General features: G+C 42.2%; 1 protein-coding gene across 3 annotated transcripts in view; it reads left to right on the plus strand.

The window, feature by feature from the left end:
* The window catches only part of KLHL29 (kelch like family member 29), a 331,742-nt gene that overhangs the window by 77,268 nt on the left and 235,122 nt on the right, over positions 1 to 19,352 (plus strand). For all 3 annotated transcript variants that reach the window (XM_031552616.1, XM_019613317.2, XM_010707983.3), the window contains exon 2: positions 8,296 to 8,601. In XM_031552616.1, the coding sequence (XP_031408476.1) occupies positions 8,341 to 8,601 (261 nt within the window). In that variant the 5' untranslated portion in view covers positions 8,296 to 8,340. The remainder of the gene's footprint in view (positions 1 to 8,295; positions 8,602 to 19,352) is intronic.

Here is a 19,352-nt window from a genome sequence, read left to right on the forward strand (position 1 = left end):
TCTGCAGAACAGTGAGTGCTTTGGGCTTGGGGGAAGAAGGGCTGTGTTTAAATGTATTGAGCATAAAATGAAATGTTAATCACTTAGGTTTAATAAATCTGCAGCAATGATCTGTTTGAACCTGGTAAGAGGCCTGCAGTTAGCATGCTGCTATCTCAAATGCCTCTGGTCTTTTTCTTGCCTCTGTGTATGTGAGTGGAAGCTGTGGAAACAAGGAACAAATGAGCTGGCAGAAGAGATGTGGTGAAAAATGAATACCAGCACAGAGGTGGTTTTCAATTAAGAAGGCAGGAGGGTTTCCTGATTGCCAAAGGGGTAAATCTGAGGTAAATTTGGAGGTTGAATACAGTCATAGGTGTTGGTGGCACATTTTAGACCCAAAGATGCTCATGTTCTGCAAGAAAAAAGTCTCAGATGCTACTGTTGAGTAAGCTGTTTATGTGAGAATTTTCGGGAACTCCTGGTCTTCACCTGCCAGGATGCTCCCACAATATACTTTTCCTCAAGAGAGAGTGGTTAAAGTAGTTGCTTTTTATGGCATCTCTCACTTGCTGCATTGTATTTTGGCTGTGGAGGGCTAAGATGGACACCTAGGAGAGTCAAGTTCCTCAGAAGGGCGGTCAGTATTATTGCATTACTCCCTTCCTTTCTTCCCTATTCAACCATCCCAAGCCCATCTAGCTGTGAAAGTAGAGGCCAGGTTCCTGTGCAGTCCTCTTGTCAGTCTCCAGAGAACTTTGCACAGTCTTTCTCTGAAACCAGGAGGGTCCTCTGTGCTTGGCATGGCTCTTGCAGTGCCTCCATGGCTATGGTGCTCTTCAGGGACCAAGGCAGGCATTTTGTTTGCTTCGCCACATCACTAAAACTCCTTTTAGGTATCTCATGGAATTTTTATTTTCCTCTGGTTCTGCAGTCTCTCTTCTGTAGCTTACAACCTTTTTACACAGCTCTCTCTTAATACCAATTTGCTCTTCTTGCTTTGTATTTATCAGTTCATCCTGTATCAGCTATGGGTTTCTCTCTCTTCTCCTCTGGCAAGGGTGCTTTTTCCCCCTCCAAGAAAAATCTTGTTCCTTTTGGCTGCACAATGAAATCCTTTGATTCTATGTGACAAGCAGGAACACACGTTTCCTTTCTAGTCAAGATTAAAGACACCCAGCTACTTCGGTGATTACATCCTGGTAGAGTGTGGGGGAAGGCCTGTCTCATTGACTTCACCATCTTCACAAGATGGTACGTCAGCTGAATTAACCGTACAGAGTGATTTTCAGCAGTGGCAGCCTGCAATAGCCCTTCTTTCGGATTTCTGTTCTGAGATACACATATCCTACATTCTTCTATTGCTCAGTTTGTCTACACTATGGTTTTACAGCTCCGATGGAGGATGGACATATCTGAGATAGATTTAGCTTATCTTCTCAAGAGCTGGCTTCTAGGCATGGTGGCAGGAAGTTTCATTCTAGCTGAAAAATCAGCTCCAAAATGGAGGTTGATGGATTATACTTATAGCTAAGGCTTAGCTGGGGTAGCAAATTCACTGTGGACATTACTGGGTGTTTCCCAAGTCTGAGAAACAAGGTGAAAACCTTCTTTCTCTTTCTTTGTGTGGTGTTCAGAGGGATCTAACACTATTCGAAGGGCCTAGAAAAGTATGTGTGCATGCATAGAAATGTTGAGAAAAACATTCTTTTAACAGGGAAAATCAATGAATTATTTGTAGATATTTATATTGGCATTTGTAAGCATTACGGTCTTTCTGCCCTTGTTCTCCATAGTGGAAAGGTGGTGGGGTGGTGGGGTTTTTGGTTTATTCTTAAGAAAAATCCTAAAGAAATCACGTCTGAAAAATTTTACTCTAAAATTGGATATGAACCTGCATCAGGGGAGGGACAGGCTGTGTATCAGGAAAAGGTTCTTCAGCAGAGTGGTGGGCATGGAACAAGCTCCCCAGGACAGTGAGCAGAGCCCCAAGCTGCTGGAGCACGTGGAGCATTGGGACAACATTCTCAGACATAGGATTTGGATTTTGGAATTGCTAACAAGGGTGAAAACGCTTGTGTGTGTTTGGTTAGCAACTGCTGTCCTTGCTGTTTGTGTTGGTTTGTGCTGGCCTCCTTCACTGCCGTTTCCCAAGAAGGTTTGTGCTGTCCTGTGTCAAGTTCTCTGCAGAGGAATGTGATGATTAGGCTTGGCTCAGAACACAGTTTGTTGGCAAAGTTTTTCTTATGAGTACTAAAGATGTTTGAAGCGTTATTATGATGATGATTATCGTCCTTGACAAAGATAGCCCAGACAAAGCATAAACGCTGGATCCGAAAATACTTTTAAAAAAAAGCCAGCCTGTTCACAAACCATTTCTTACCTCACCCAGCAGCTATTTATGAGAACATTTTATATTGTTTCTAATTTGAAGCAATTAATACCTAGCACCAGCAGTTGAATCCTCGTTTATTAGATAGCTATCCCCTCCAGTATTTCTGCACGTCTTCTTGCTGTCAAGTATCTTTGTGCCCAGCCAAAAATGACACGCTTGAAGCAAGCAGTGTATATTTAATGCAGTGCATTTTCAACCCTCGCTTTTATTTTTTATTGGAAACATAATAAAATAGAGTAGCTGGACAAAGAAGAGAACTTGCTTGTGAAGAGGTTGGTGGGTTTTAAGTAAACTTCTTAATGCATGGCTTAGTCACCAGCTTTTTTCCTGCTTGTTATTGACGTAATTGCCTGTCAGTCTCATCTGATAGTAGAATTGCTGGGGGCATGGTGTCTTGGATCGTGTGGCAAAAACTGCTAGCTATTGACTTATGTGCATGTGTGCGCTGCTCTCCGCTGAATTAAATGTCAGATATACTCAAGTGAGTGGGTGGGTGGGGGCTATGTGATTTGGTTCTCTCTCATTGCCTTGTCAAGGAGTACACTAACACAGCTAATGGAGATCCTCGAGCTCAGAAGGAGAAGGGCATTCAATTGACAGCCACCTTCCAAACAGTCAAAAAAGATAGCTTCATACAGAAGGGGAAAATGTGCAGTTTTAAGAAGAAACTTTTCCAGAGGCAAGGAATAATAAATGGTGTTTTCAAATGGAATTTTTCACCTTTAAAGACACTATCTTCAAGTAGTATCAGTATGCGGAGTGTTGGTTTTGTGGTGAGCATCTACAGCCCTACTGTGTGGGTCCCAACACGTGCTGGAGGTAGGTGCTCACTGCTGCAGAGGGGCACAACCATGGCCACTCATAGAGTGATATCACAGAATCACAGAATGGCCGGGGTTGGAAGGGACCTCAAGGATCATGAATCTCCAACCCCCCTGCCACATGTAGGGCCACCAACCTCCACGTTTAATACCAGATCAGGTTGCCCAGGGCCCCATCCAATCTGGCCTTGAACACCTCCAGAGACGGGGCATCCACAGCCTCTCTGGGCAGCTGTTCCAGTACCTCACCACTCTCTCTGTAAACGAACTTCCCCCCTGACATCCAACCTAAATCTTCCCTCCCTCAACTTCAAACCATTTCCCCTTGTCCTGCTGTTATCTACCCTTTCAAAGAATTGATTCCCCTGCTGTTTGTAGGCTCCCTTTAGGTACTGAAAGGCTGCAATGAGGTCACCCCACAGCCTTCTTTTCTCCAGGCTGAACAAGCCCAGCTCCCTCAGCCTGTCTTTGTAGGGGAAGTGCTCCAGCCCCCTGATCCTCTGGCTCCTCTGGACCCTCTCCAACAGCTCCCTGTCTTTCTTGTTCTGGGGGCTCCAGACCTGGAGATAGTACTGCAGATGGGGCCTCACAAGGGCAGAGTAGATGGAGACAATCACCTCCCTGTCCCTGCTGGCCACTCCTCTTCTGATGGAGCCCAGGATACCATTTACTTTCCAAGCTGCAAGAGCACACTACTGGTCCCAGGTTCTTCTCTGCAGGACTGCTCCCAAGGACTGCTCCTTCCAGCCTGTATGGATGCCTGGGATTCCTCCGCCCAAGTGCAAAACCTTGCATTTTGTGTTGAACCTCATTAGGTTCACCCGGGTCCACCTTTCAAGCCTGTCGAGGTCCCTCTGAATGGCATACCTTCCTTCTACCATGTCAATCACACCACTCAGCTTGGTGTCATCAGCAGACTTGCTGAGGGTGCACTCAATTCCCTCATCAATGTCATTGATAAAGATGTTAAAGAGCCCCGGTCCCAAGACAGACCCCTGGGGGACGCCGCTCGTTACCGGCCTCCACCTGGACATAGAGCCATTGATGACCACCTTCTGTCTGCGGTCTTTCAACCAGTTTCCTACTCATCGAGTGGTCCACCATCAAATCCACATCCCTCCAATTTGGAGATAAGGATGCTGTGGGGGACCATGTTGAAGGCCTTGCTCAAGTCCAGGTAAATGACATCAGTCGCCTTTCCCTTGTCCACCGATGCCGTCACTCCATCATAGAAGGCCACCAGATTGGTTAAGCATGACCTTCCCCTTGTGAAGCCGTGCTGGCTGTCTCGGATCACACGCCCATTCCTCATGTGATCAGGCATGTCATCCAGGATGATCTGTTCCATGATCTTCCTAGGTACAGAAGTGAGACTCACCAACCTGTAGTTCCCCGAGTCCTCCTTGCTCCCTTTCTTGTAAATGGGAGTGACATGACCTTTCCTCCAGTCATCTAGGACCTCACCTGACAACCACAACTTTTCAAATATGATGAAGAGCAGCTCGGCAACCACCTCAGCCAGCTCCTTCAGAATCCTGGGATGCACGCCATCCGGCCCCATAGACTTGTATACATTCAGTCCCATGAGGTGGTCTCAGACTTTCTCACCCTTACAGGGCGGGGGGATTTACCGCCTCAGTCCCCACCTAAAAGTTTAGGATGCAGGGTTCAGGGACATGAGAAGTACTGGAATCCTGGCCGCCAGTGAAGACTGAGGCAAAGAACTCATTCAGTACCTCAGCCTTCTCTTCGTCCGTTAAAGCCAGTTCTTTTACATTTACCAAAGGAGGTACACTTGCTCTGACCTGTCTCTTCTGGCCAATGTACCTGTAGAAAGTCTTCCTATTGTTTTTCACATCCCTCACCAAGTTCAGTTCTGCTCTGGCTTTCCTGATCCCACATCTGCACGTCCGAATGGCATCCCTGTATTCTTTTCAAGTAACACGCCCTTGTTTACAGAGCTTGTTTGCACCTTTCTTTGCCCTCAATATGCCTAACAGGTCCTTACCAAGCCATGCCAGTTTCCTACCTCCTCTGCCCGCTTTCTTATTCAGAGGGACAGAGAGCTCTCGTGCTCTTAGAAAGGCATCCTTGAAGAGTAGCCAGCTCTCCTCAACATCTTTGTTTTCAAAGACAGCATCCCAGGGGATCTTGGCCAACAGTCCATTGAACAGCTTAAAGGTTGCTCTTCCAAAGTTCAGGGTCCTGACACCACTCTTTGCCAGGCCCACATCCCTCAAGATCACAAACTCAACCAGGGCATGGTGACTGCAGCCCAGGCTGCCTCCAGCCTTAACGCCTTTAATGATCGCCTCCACATTGGTGAGCATCAGGTCCAGCAACGCTTCACCTCTGGTCGGTCTGTCCAATACCTGGCCAGAAAGTTATCATCAATGCATTCCAGGAGCCTCCTGGAGCTCTTGCAGTTTGCCGTGTGGTCTTTCCAACAGATATCCAGATGGTTGAAGTCCTCCACCAGGACAAGAGCCTGTGAGCACAATGCCTCCTGCATCTGAAACAAGAAAGCCTCGTCAACAGTCTCCCCTTGATCGGGTGGCCTGTAGTATACCCCTATCACCAGCTGGCCTTTGTTAATCCCATCCCTAATTCTAAGCCACAAGCTCTCAACCTGTTCCTGACTCTTTCTCAGAGAGAGCTCCTCACAGTCTATCCACTCTTTGACACAGAGGGCAACTCCCCCACCCTTCCTACCTCGCCTATCCCTTATAAAGAGCCAATATCCCTCAGTGGTGGTATTCCAGTTATGGGAGACATCCCACCATGTTTCTATGATAGCAATAAGGTCATAACTTTCCAAGCGCATCACGCTTTCCAACTCGCCCTGCTTATTTCCCAGGCTGTGTGCATTGGTATAAAGGCACTTCAGCTGGGCTTTCCATCTCACCGCCTTTATAGAGGATCTATGATCCCGTAAAACAGCAGCATCCCCAGCATACCCCTGCCCTAGTCCATCCCTTTGTGTTCCACTATCTTCACCCATCAAGTTTGGTATGAGCCCTTGAAGGACCCGCTCAAGCCCAGCAGCCCTCATTTTGTCCTCTTCCCCCTTCATACCTAGTTTAAGGACCTTTCAATGAGTCCCACCAGCTCCTCGGCTAAGATCCTCTTACCCCTTGGAGACAGGCTACTTCCATCTGCAGCCATCATGCCAGGTGCCAAGTAAATTGCCCCGTGGTCAAAAAAAAAAATTCCTGTGTTTGCACCAACTTCTAAGCTATTTATTGTTTTTTTTGGATCCTCTCAGTATCATTCTGTGCTACTGAAGGTATAGAAGAAAAAAATACCTGCACGCCTGCTCCATCAACTACGTGCCCCAGTCCCCTGAAGTCTTTCATGGAATCATAGAATGGCCTGTGTTGAAAAGGACCACAATGATCGTCTAGTTTCAACCCCCCTCCTATATGTAAGGTCACCAACCAGCAGACCAGGCTGCCCAGAGCCACATCCAGCCTGGCCTTGAATGCCTCCAGGGATGGGGCATCCACAGCCTCCTTGGGCAACCTGTTCCAGTGCCTCACCACCCTCTGGGTGAAAAACTTCCCCCTAAATCTAATCTAACCTAAACCTTCCCTGTCTCAGTTTAAAACCATTGCAAGTTATTGTGAGATCTTTGTTGGAGGATTGTGATTGTGGTAGTAATTTTGTTTGTTTCTATTCTAACCACATTTATAGTATTGATTTTTTAACTGAGGAAGAATTTTCCTCCTCTCAAGCCAGTATCTCTCTGGTGAACCAGATGAGCCTTTAATACACTGTATTTAGTCATAGTAGCTGGTTTAGTTTACCCTTTTTTTTTTAATTCTATCAGGCGAATAACTACTGAAATTGTTGGGCACACTGTTTTATATCACTGCTAAATAATATTTCTCTGAAATAGTTTATTATCTTCTAAGTTTTCTGGGTGAGTTTTGTTTCAGCTTCCCTCCTCAGCCATTATGAGCAGATATTTTTACTGTCTATTTTTGTATTTAAGAATTTGTAAAGCAAAATCGCTTCAGCTGACCTGTTGTTATTATTACAAACAATTTATTGCATCGTGTGATGCAAATAAAATAAATCAGATGCTGCAGTGACCTAGATACTCATTATTTATTTATGGGAATAAATATATTTAGCATTTATTTATACTGTTCTTCAATCTCAAATGCTGCAGACTCTTGGTTACTCAGACCTCTGCTGGGAAAATAACATTATTGCCACCCATTTTGCAGGTTAGGAAACCTCAGCAAGGAGACTTAAGTAAGTGCTGTAGGCTATGTAAGATATAATTATTAGAACTAGGATTAGATGTTGGGAGTCTCAACTCCCTGTGTTGCATGCAGACGTCTTGTTTCTGGCTGATAAAATCTGTGGATAACAAAGACCAAGGAGGTAAGGAATGATAAGGGCAGGATGATCACACAAAGTGATTTGGTCATTTGATTGTACATCTGATTGAGTACACTAAGTGTTTTAAATCTAGCCAAAAGCACAAGAGGAGATGGGAAATGTTGGCTTGCCTTGGCTCAGGTGTCCTTGGGGTGAAGTGTTCCTGTGAGACGGCTTAGTGAAAAGGAAGGGAGGGAACAGTGCAAATGGTACTCAACTTTGGAAACAGAGAGGTAATGAACAGCTTTACAGATAGATTTTTTTCTCCGATCTTTAGGAGTGACGCTTGGTCACAGATCAGGTGCAGAAAAAAAATCATAGATCTGAAGGGTGTTGAGAAAACTACGAGATGGAGCTGTTGGAAACATTTTTCTGTTATCAAAACATTTGAACGATTTTCTTCTAACTTTCACATTGTCTGCTGTTGCTTGTTATTCTGCTGGAGAGTTTAGGCAGATGGTGTTTCATCGGGTCTGAGGCATGCGTCTCTCCACCACATGCTTGTAGCTGTTCTAACTCTCTCCTTTCTGTTCTTGATTAACATTTACAACACCACCGCTCTCTTCCTCCTGATGTTCAGCTCGGAAAGAGAATGAAGCAGCACTCCTCTGATGCAGAGGAGGTACAGCAGAGATTTGCCCTGAGGACTGTAGGGTACAAGTGCTACGCTGGGGCCTCATCCCTTACGTCCCTTTGTTTCCATTCCCTCAGGCAAGGTCTCGAGTTCCCTGTGAGCAGAAGTTGCCCTACATCGAGATGTCACGGCACCACAGCCGGTTTGAACGAGATTATCGGGCCGGGTGGGATCGTCGGGACTGGAGCTCCAACGGCAACCACGTCAGCAGCACCAACTGCAGCAGTGCTGCCAGCACCAACAGCAACAACCGCCCTGGGCTTCTGCCCCTGCCCATCGTCCCCTCCCGGCTTCCCACTCCAGCCACAGCTACTTGCACCACCGTCAGCAGCGATGTGATCACGAGCCTGGTGGCCAACTCGTCTCCAGCTTCAACTACCAAAGTAAGAACTCCGTATTTTTTATTCTGAGCGTGGTGTGTTTGAGGGGGAATTAGAGGTGGAGCATCATCTGTCCCTTTGCAAAATCTGTGTTTGCAGTGTAGCGCATACTTAAGCAGATTGTTCTTCCTCGAAGGCTTAGAGTTTCTCTGTTTCTGAGAGGTCCAGGGCTGAGCGGAGCAAACTCCATTTTTCTTCTAGCATTGCCTACATTTGGGCTTTCCATTGCTTTTCCTGGTTCCCATTTTTGCTTCTTCTCTCTTCACCAAGGCGGAGCTGTGTTTGACAATAGGTGGATATTGTTTTCATGCTGAAGGAGCAGAAGAGGAGCAAAGGCCATAATTTTGGCTGAATGTTGGGTTTTCTTCTCTTTAATTGTTACTTTCCTATAAGGTTTTCAAAGCCTTGTTAGTGGTGCACGTTATAGTGCAACAGTAGGACTGTTAGAACCAGGCTCACTCAGTCTTACAAAAGCGCACACTAAAAAGGAAGCAAATTTTAGACCAAATAATTGAAATCATTAGTAAACCATTGATTTTTTTTGTTCTAATGTATAATCGGGGGAAGGGGCAACTTTTCCTTTAAAAAAATATATATAAAAAATTAGTACTTTTAAATCTGTAAAGTACAAGTTATTATTCTGGTAGAAAGTTGGGGTTTCTTTGTGCATGCAAATTCAAATAGAACAGCTGGGGAATACAAAACCCTGGCAAATTGTAAAGGTGAACCACAGTGTTAGCAAAGTGAGCCAGAAGCACTGCTGGTTTTCTTTTTATGATATTTAAATTTTCTTTCAACTTGGTTTCATTTTAATAACTGCTAGTGCCAAATGCAGCAGACACAGACAGGGGGAAAGGAGACAATAAAGTTATTTAAAGCCAAGAGCAAGCTGAAATTTTACTGCAGTACCATTATTATATTGATTTTATTTTTTCACACTGTAGAAAAAACAAGGTCAATGCTCTAAAAGGGAATATTAGGCCAAAGTTTGCGTTGTCTGTGGTTTTAAAAATTTTCCACAGTGTCTTCAAATTATTTTCATTTGAAAGAAGCCCATCAGATTCAGATCAAAACATATTCAGAGTTCTCCAGATGCTATACGCAGATAGATGCATTTCAATCATGCTTTGTCTATAGAAGATTGAGGCAATTTTGAAGCCAAAGCAGTCATTTTATTTATCATGACCTTTGTTCCTGGGTCTGCTTAGAGTCCAGATATTGTGTGAAGCTGATCAGCCCTTCTCCCAGATGTTCAAAACCGTTTTGAAGCACAGCAGTGCCAGTAAACCATGTGTTTATTGGGGGAGAGGAGGCAGGAACTGCAAGTTAAATGCCTTTTGATCATATGTTCAATGTGAACTGTTTTCTAAATTACCTTATTAGGCAATTTTCTGATTACTTTCATTAGTAAGAATGTTTTGGTATGAATAGATCAAAAGCAATAAACAGGCAAGAATGGAGGTAGCATGGGACACTTTTTGTTTAGAGAACTGTTAATCTGCTGTGTAATCTCCCATAAAATTAATGTGTAAAAATGCCTACAGTCTTTGCCCCAGCCTCTTCTGCCAAAAATCAGCTGCACAGCTCTAAAAATTCAAAAATGCATGTACTGAAGAAAAAACCTTGAAAGGGAAGAGAGGTAGGTAGGATCAACAGAGATGTAAGAGTATAGTGCATAGCAAGCTTCCAACTAATGATGTGGAACAGTGTCAGAAAAAAACATCAGGTGCTCATACATACTCATGTTCACCCTTCCTGACTGTCTCTCTCCCTCACACACAGCTGATTTACACTTGTGGTTAGCAATGTCCCCAGCCAATGCCTTTCTCTTGTGAAATCCAGCTGATGGTTAACCATAAAAAATTAGGTCTGTATAATGAGGAAATTGCAAGTCAGAAGAGTGAAGCAGTTGCGTGGTTTATTTAAAAACAGGAATGTGCCAAGTTTTCTTGAGCTATGGAGAGCTCACAGTCTACTGTCTGCAGCCATTTGGGGAGTATTTTTATGGGGTAACAGCTCATGGAGGGCCAGTGGCAACTTAAACTGAATGTCTTAGTTTAATTTGTGATCAGAAAGGGGATATTAGATTCCCTAGTTGTAACTTTCTGCAGTCTAAACCTTCTTCAGTGTTATGGCAATTGTCATTAGACTCAACGATGAGCTTGTGTCCACACAAGAGGTGACATGGTGAGTGAAATAAAGTAATCATGGTGTTTTGGAGCAAGAAGATTGTTCTTTTTCTATAGTAGTCCAAGGATATGGATAAAGGCAGTGACGTGCCTCCAGGCTGAAGACAGAAAGGCCTCTTTGCTTCATCCATTTACCAGTTTTGACATTATTGTATCTTCCTGATCTGTTTTGAAGAGCACAAAGAATGGAGGCTAACTCTTTGTTTTGTGTTCCTTCTATTTGATTATGCTCCCAGTTACAAGCTTGTTTCATTTATTTTATAAATCATTTGTTCTGCCTTCAGATTTCTGGTCACTAGTTCCTCTAGTTTCCTGCAGCGTACCAGTTTTAGTAGCCTCCAAAAGGACTGCGTATCTTTTTGTATCCCATCCAATTCCTCATTTGCCTTTGAAAATCTGGACACTAAAACCGTATGCAACATTTCAGCATCATACCATTCCTTTGTACAGAGATAAAAGTGCTCCCTTCCTCTGTTCTCATGTATACAGAGCTGATAATTATTCCAGACTTTTTTTTGCCAAGATGCTAGGAACACACATAGCATTTTTCCTTTTGGATTCTTTTGCTGCTTCCGGAATAACTGCTTTTGTGGGTATAGAATCAGACAATCACAGAATCATAGAATTACAGTCATAGTATAGCTTATATTCATAGACTCATATGACAGTCATATGGTTCAATCATATGATACAGTCATACATTTATAGAAATACGGTCATAGAATCATATCATAGAGTTATAGAACTTAGATTGGAAGGGACCTTAAAAATCATACAGTCCCAAGTCCTCTGATATGGACAGGGTTGGCATCCACCAGAAGAAGCTTCCCAGAGCCAACTTGGTCTTGAGCACCTCCAGAGATGAGCCATTCACAGCTTCTCTGGGCAGTGCCGGTCCCAACCACTCTCTGAGTATTTTTAGCCTAACATCTAATGTAAACCTCCCTCTTTCATATTTAAACCATTCCTCCTAGTCCTATCACTATCTGTCCAGGTAAAAAGTCAGTCTTCCTCCTGTTTATATGCTTCCTTCAAGTATTGGAAGGTTACAATGAGGTCTCCCCAGAGCCTTCTCTTCTCCAAGTTGAATAAGCCCAGCTCTCTCAACCTCTCTCCCTAAGAGAGATTCTCGAGCCCTCTAATATGTTAGTGGCCCTTCTCTGGATCTGCTCCACATCCTTCTCATGTTGGGAGAATGGGCTGCCTTCCTTTTCCAACATGCATAACTTTGCCATTTGTTGCTTGAAAACTCATCATTTCATATGAAAGCCTTATTCTTCCTACTTCTCACTCCTTTAATATTTTTTTTATCCACAAATTTAGCAATGCTTTGCACATTTACTTCCAAATCTTGTTTGAAAAGTTGAATACCATTTAGCCTAATACCATTTCTTGTCTCATTTCCCATTGGCAGCTAATCTTTGAGAAAAAAAAATCTGTTTACCAATTCTTAATTCATTGAACACCACTGTTGTGAAGCGCAAAGTCTTTAATCCAAAACATTGCACAGTGTTAAGTCAATAGTTATTAAAAATGAATCCACGTGCCATTGTTCTCCATTACATGTTATCAGGTAGAGTTATAATCTTGTCAAGGATGAAACGAAGTTATTTTGACAAGATCTCAATCTTCTGATGTCCATATTGACAGGCTTTGGTGATATTCCTGTCCTTCAGCTCCTGATACTGAATCCTAAAATGACAAATTCAGAATGGAGAAAAAGCCTTGTTTTCTCTCTTGGTACTTGGCTGGACTGTGAAACTGCCTATATTGATGATGGAATTGCTCATGGAATTTATCAATAAATAGTTATAAGGAGCACTAGACTATATAATCTGGCTGTACCATTTGGTCTTTAAATGATCATGGAAATGTATGTAAGATTAAAGACTTCACCCGGAATTATGAGATATGAATGACAAAAGCATTGGAAAGGAGAGGAAAACTTGCTCAAATGAACTATTGGAGAGAGTTGAGACCATCTTTAGTGGAAAGCTTGAGATATATAATGCCAGTGATGAGAGGGTTGGGCTTGGGCTGTGTTTTTATGCTTCACAAAGAGCTTTTAACATCGTTCTGTGGAGGGCTTTGGAAGGATTTTATTACTAATTATTAATGTGTAGGAGAACTTTAGAACTAATTATACTTTGCAGACCTTTGAAATTTGTTCTCAAAGCGTACCTGTAATCTTCTTAGCACAGATGCTTTGGTACAAATCACACTTAGTGGATCTGCCACGTTTAAGTACTTACGAATGTTTGGTCTGAGTTATTTAAACAAAAAAAAAAAAAAAAAAAAAAACCCAACCTGGTAGTTTCCTAAGCTTTATTTTTTGCCGAACAAAATAATGGTGATACTTTGCACTGCTGTAACCTATTTCATTGGAAGCTGCTGGTAGACATAAGAAAATCTATTTAAACCTCTACAACATATAAAAAATAATTTAATGCCTCACTTCCAGTACACCATCAGGGAAGCTGAGGCAGTAGGAGGTTCTGATCGTTTTCTTCATTGGAGATCCTTCCTCAAGCCTGAAGTAGTCAGTAAGAGAGAGTGCTGCCATTAAGCTGCTCCATTTACACCAGTTCTTCATATCCTGAGCCCAGTCAGGTATGGTGATGGAGCTCAGGTTTGGATTTGTCCGTGTTTGTGAGGCATTGTTTGTTTTCTTGTGGCGAGGTTATTTGCCGGTAGAAGGAAGCTATCAAAGAAATCCATATAAGACTGCAGCACTGCTTAAGATATTGGCAACAAAACACTCTAAAATTCATTTAAGGATGCTGCCTGCCATTCCAAGTATGTTTTCTGTTCATCTCAACAGCACCTTCATTCTTTGTTGCTTTTCTGAATTACTTTGCGAGTTACTTGTACAATTTTCTCCATCAAAGCTCCTGTATCACAGCTTCAATTTAGAAGTGTTGTCATGGGCTGTAATTTGAAATTTTATTACCAAGAGATTTTTTTGGTAATAGAACATTTACTTTTATCATCTCTATATTATTTTTAAATGCCTGAAAAGATTGATACATCAACAGAATCCGTGCAGTACCAAGCAAGATCTATTTTTTTTTTCAACCTTAATTTTAAAAACCCTTTGCTTGGAACACAAATTGATTCTTAAGCCCCCAGACACTTAATGATTTGTTATTCTCAAGGTTAAACCTATGACAAATCTTATAAAAATGCCAGTCTTCGGTTTTGATAAGATTTTCTCCAGCCAAGCTCAGAGATAACTATATAGTTTTAAGTCTTTAAATAGCATAACTGAGATGTGATCCTGGCTTCAGCGCTCCTATAGCATTTAAGATATGTGTGTTGTTGCTCCCCTTGTTGTGATCCCACTGTGGTTAGCCACGCTTAGGATGTGGGAGAGAACACAGAGATGGCAAAACATTTGTTCACCTCTCTGGAAATCCAAGCAAGGATTGCTGGGGAAAAATCGCCCCCACTACTTTTGTCTCCGTGTATCGTAGCAAGCAAATTGCATTGGAAAAATGCGTGGGGAGGGAAACAAATATATGTTAAGGGAAAAACAAGTCGGTTCGGCTGAGGAATGCGTGGCAAAAAGGAATGCAGTGGAACAGCACAAAGTAAAATGTTCTGTGTTTCCTTTCTTTAAGGTCCAAAAAACGCTGTTCCCTCCGTGGCAGTCTGTCATATGCAGCCGGTTTGCTGTACGTTGCAGAATTTATATTGTCTGTTCTCTTTCCCTCGCTTCTGAGGTGGTGATTTGCTAAGCTGGTGTATGGCTTCCACAAATATTTAAAATATTGATTAAGCAGAGGAAAAATAAACATGAATTGTTTTTCAAGTTACGCCTTATGTTGTACATGACTAATTACATACAACAATTTGCTCTGCAATGGTAACTGAAATTTATGTACTCTTTTTATTATAAAACATAAGAGGCTTGCATAAAGAGAGAGATTATAAATATTGGAATACAACAGTTGCTAGAAAACAGTCAAAACATGCAGCGATGAAGTATATAGGATTTGCTGTTCCAACTTCTCTGTGCAAAGCTACTCTACTCGTCCCTTGAGGGACTGTATTGATAGTTGGCATATTTTTGTCACCATTTGAGATAGTAGCTGTCAATTCTTTGATCTGGACGTGATGGCAGCAGTGCAAACCAAATGCAGCAATGGCAAAAGCTGCGTTTCAGATCCACCTGATTCTTTTGGCAAATTACTGTGATGCTAAATGAGGCTCTTCTACATGAAACTGTAATTATGGCAGAGTATTACGTGGATGTAGGAAATCAAAGCAGTGCCCTGAGTATATAATACACAATGTTCTGTAACAGAAAACAAGGATAGGTCTTCCCTGGCACCAAAATCACATTCTCCTGGTTCTGTAGGTTGAAAGTTCAATCAACTTTGCATAACCTGGAATGCAGCTTCCAGACCGTGCCTCTTGCAAGGGGTCTGCAGGCAAGGAAGGGCAAACACCCAAAGTTCACAACATTGGTGGTAGTGGTGTGCCATTGTGCCAGCCTGGCCAGGGTAAAGTGCCAGAGTGCTCCCCCTGAAATTACTGCACTATCCTGCTAGTATCCCTGAATAATTTTGGCAAACTGTCAGGAAGAAGAGGAAGAAACACAGAGATTCTTCTTGACTAATTACAATTCTGTAGATGGAACCCAAGAATAACTTATGTTCCGCTAATGTGACAGTGAAACAAGTGCCAGGAGGTAACTGTGTCACCAAGGGACAAGAGAGCTTGGAGAGATCAGTCGTGGATTCCAAAACTGATGTACTGAAGCCTTGATGTAGAGGAACCAGTGCCCTTTCATCAAGCTGAAGAGATACTTTGGGCAGTGTTGAAACTCCTCTATAGAAAGCTGATCTTAATGTTTGGCTGTAGAGAGGGCTTTAATTGTGCTGATGATCTGTCACATCTTCTTATCATCCTATTTCAGTATTTCTTTTCATATGCATTTTTTACATATTTTTGAATGGTGTAGAAATTGAAAGGTACAAAATGTGATTTTAGTTTGTCAACTTTTGTGCATACTTGACTGAAATTGATTTGGAAGCCCTGGAACACTAATTAATCTGTAAAGTCATAGAAAGCTACTTGGAGTTTTTGAATTGCAATGTGTTTATCATCTGTTGAAAGGGCTGAGAGGTCTGGCCAGTTTCTAGTCCCAGTTCCAGTCAAAGATGAAAGTCAGCATGTTTGAAACTCTAATTGACGTAGCCAAGAACTTACAAGGTCACAGCCATGACGGCTTTGGACAAAGAAGGAGGAGTATTTCTAGACTTTGGCACTTTGATCGAAAATATCTCAACTTTGAAAAGAGATAAATATTAGTAATATCAATACCATAAACAAAATGTGAGTTGGCCAGGAGTTACATGCTTGATTCTTCAAAATGATTTAGAGTTCTTTTTATTTTCTTATTTTTTCTCATCTTTACTTTCTTTCTGTATATACTAATTGCAGATTATCCATTAAAAATCCAGCAGAATATATACATCTGCCATTCAGGAGGCGTGTGCATTTGTTTGGAAAATTTGTCACAGCCTCCTGTTAGGCTAAAAAATCCTGCCCATGAGTTTCCTTGCCTGTGATCTGATGCTGATTACACAAGGTTTTATTGTCCAAGGAGCATTACTTCTGAAGGTGGGCAGGCTGTCTGCATTGTAGATGCATCAAATCCTGAGGTTGGTTGCTGTCATTTAGGAACATAGTGCTGTTGTCACTGTCAAACACAGCTACAAAAAGAATTTTATGAGGAGTCATTTGGCAGTTTCCTATTATTTTTACTGTCAGTGGCTAACTTAGTCAGGTAGGCCCTGTAAATTATTTTCAAGACAGCTGGTTCTTTAAGTAATTTCTGATTTCGACATTGCATGAAGAGGGCAATGTCAGGGAAATCATTGAGGGAGGGAATGAGCAGATTAAAGATTTGGTACAAAGGAGCTAAATGCAAACTGTTTGCAGAAGGCTTTGGAGGAGGTTGGGTGGGATGTCTCCAAAACATAATTTTTGTTAACAGTAACATAAAAATAGAGGTCATTTTTTAAAATATAATTTGATTGCATCTCAGAAGGAAAATAAACTGCCAAACAGATAATATTTTTATGATGGCATTTGTTTCCTCAAATTACTGTTTCCTTTGGATTCTTCAATTTAGAACGCACTTGCAAAACAAGTGAATGAATAGGAAGGAAGGAAGAAATAGAAAGAGAAGGAAAGAAGGAAGGAAAGAATTGTGCAAAGCTTCATCTCTCCCTGAATTCCTGCCTGATACCACAGTTTGGACCTAGGAGCAATAAACAGTGCGTTAACCTCCACTCCCTTGCTCCTTGTGCCGCTGTACGTCACACCTGCAAACAGTGGACACAGGCTGATGCTCTCTGGGCACACAAGGAAGCTCTGATCACTCCGAATTGATGTTAAAGCAGCAACACTGTTATTTCTACAGTCCTGAAAGTCCTCTTGTAAAGAATCCCCAGACCTTTAAGAAGACCATGAAGATCTTGTGATTTGATGGCATGAAATGCAAGCGGCCTGTGCTATTTCACACTGTAAGAATAGTGCCAGGAATCACATTACAGCAGCAGTGCTGAGCTGTTCACCATCCCATCCAAACAACACGCACAAGGTGCAGAGTGCTTCTGCATAACTGGAAGTGCAGTGACTCACTATCTTGTGAGTGGGCAAAGCTCATTGTCAATGCCTGCAGAGCACTGCAGGGGAAACCACAAAAGGAATTCCTCACCCTTTTTTCTAACTCCAGTTTCTCCTTCTAGAAGAACCTCTGATGGAGATTTGTAATCAATCATTACTTTGAAAAGTAGCATGTAGAAAGAGGATAAGCTTGCAAGTCCCATGTCCTTCTGGAGGATTTTCTCTTGGAATTTGAAGACTCACTAGATGTCCATGTATTGGTTAATCTGCAGTACTGTTCTTGGATGAGATGGGCACTTTTCAACAAACAAAGTGTAGATTTTACTTTGGTTTAGAGGAACTGACTATTCTGGAATTCTCCCCAAAGTCCATCTGCCTCTTCTGTTTTGGTTGTTCTGTGCTGCTGTCAGGCTGAAATATATGTTGCTGTTAACCCACTACAATTTAGCATCTCCAAACTGATTCACTTTGGAAAACAAAGCCTGAAGAAGTTCTGCTGAGAAAAATATGTTGTCTGTAAAGTGGTGTTTGTGTGTAAAGTGATATGCACCCACTGTATAAATAATTAATAATAGCTAGTAATAAATTCTTCATATTTTAGCATTATTTCTTACTGTTTATGATCCCAGATCTTTTATGGTAATCCTAAAACAAAATGCTGAGAAGTATGTGAATAATATTTTCTACTGCTAGGTTGTTACACATGTCAAAAAAGAGAAGCTTGTTTGACTGTATAATTTGAATGTTTAAGACTATATACTCTTTATGTGATAATACTTTATACAATTAAAGTTATTCCTTCATCCCAAAAGAAAATACAGTGTTACAAAAAGTCCATGCGTTCAAAACCACCAAAATAATGCTTCAAGGTACATTTGTCAGCTAGCAAGTAGAATACCCCTAAAAAGCAGTGCCAGGCATATTTTAACCATGTGTTCCCTGCAAATCCCATTTCTTTTTAAGAAGTGACAATCTTTGTACAGTCAGCTATGTTGTACAACAAGATAGTACACAGCCCCCAGAATGATCTAGTTGCTTGGTCTCCTAGTGGCTCAGTAATTGCTCAGTTGGTATATCTTGGAGCCAAACAAGCACAACTGGAGGCCCTCCCACCTGAACAGGGAAATCCTGACCGACCCAAATGAGCAATGAATGTGTATGAGAGAAGGAAGAATCTTAGAATCACAGAGTGGTTAAGGTCAGAGGGGACCTTTGCAGGTCTTCTGGTCCAACTCCTGCTCAAGCATGGCCTCCTGAAGCCGCTCGCCCAGGCCTACATCCAGGTGACTTTTGAATATCTCCAAAGAGGAGACCCTACAAACTCTCTGGGCAACCCATGCCAGTGCTTTGTCACCCATATGGTACAGAAGTGCTTCTTGATGTTCCATCTTCTGTACTCGAGGCTTAACAGTTCCAGCTCTCTCGGCCTTTCTTTATATGAGAGAGGAGAGGCTACTCAGGCATTATTTGGAAACACTGCTTTGCTGTGCAGGTTTAGAATTAGGAATACGAAAGCTCAGCAAGAATTAAAATTGGCAAGAGATATGAAGAACAGCAAGAAGGGTGCCTATAAATACATTGGCAGAAAAAGGAAAATGTGGGCTTACTGCTCAGTGTGTAAAGTCCCAAATGGAAATATAAGAAGCAAAGACAGTCAGTGCTGCTTCTTCCTTGGTCTTTACCAGCAAGGGTTCTTTCAGGTCCCTTTGTCTGATGGCAGAATCTGGAGCAGTGAATTACTGCTCATAGTAGAGGACAGGCTTGAGGACAGAGATAGAAGATGAGGAATGATCTTAAAGACAACTTCAGTCAACTGAGCATACACAAGTCTGTGGGACCAGGCAGGATGCATCGAGGAATACTAATAGTGACTGATGAACTGATGCCATTTTGAAGCCACTCACAGTCATCCTTGAGAAGCCGTAG

Source organism: Meleagris gallopavo, chromosome 2, assembly GCF_000146605.3.
Source record: "Meleagris gallopavo isolate NT-WF06-2002-E0010 breed Aviagen turkey brand Nicholas breeding stock chromosome 2, Turkey_5.1, whole genome shotgun sequence".
NCBI lineage: Eukaryota > Metazoa > Chordata > Aves > Galliformes > Phasianidae > Meleagris > Meleagris gallopavo.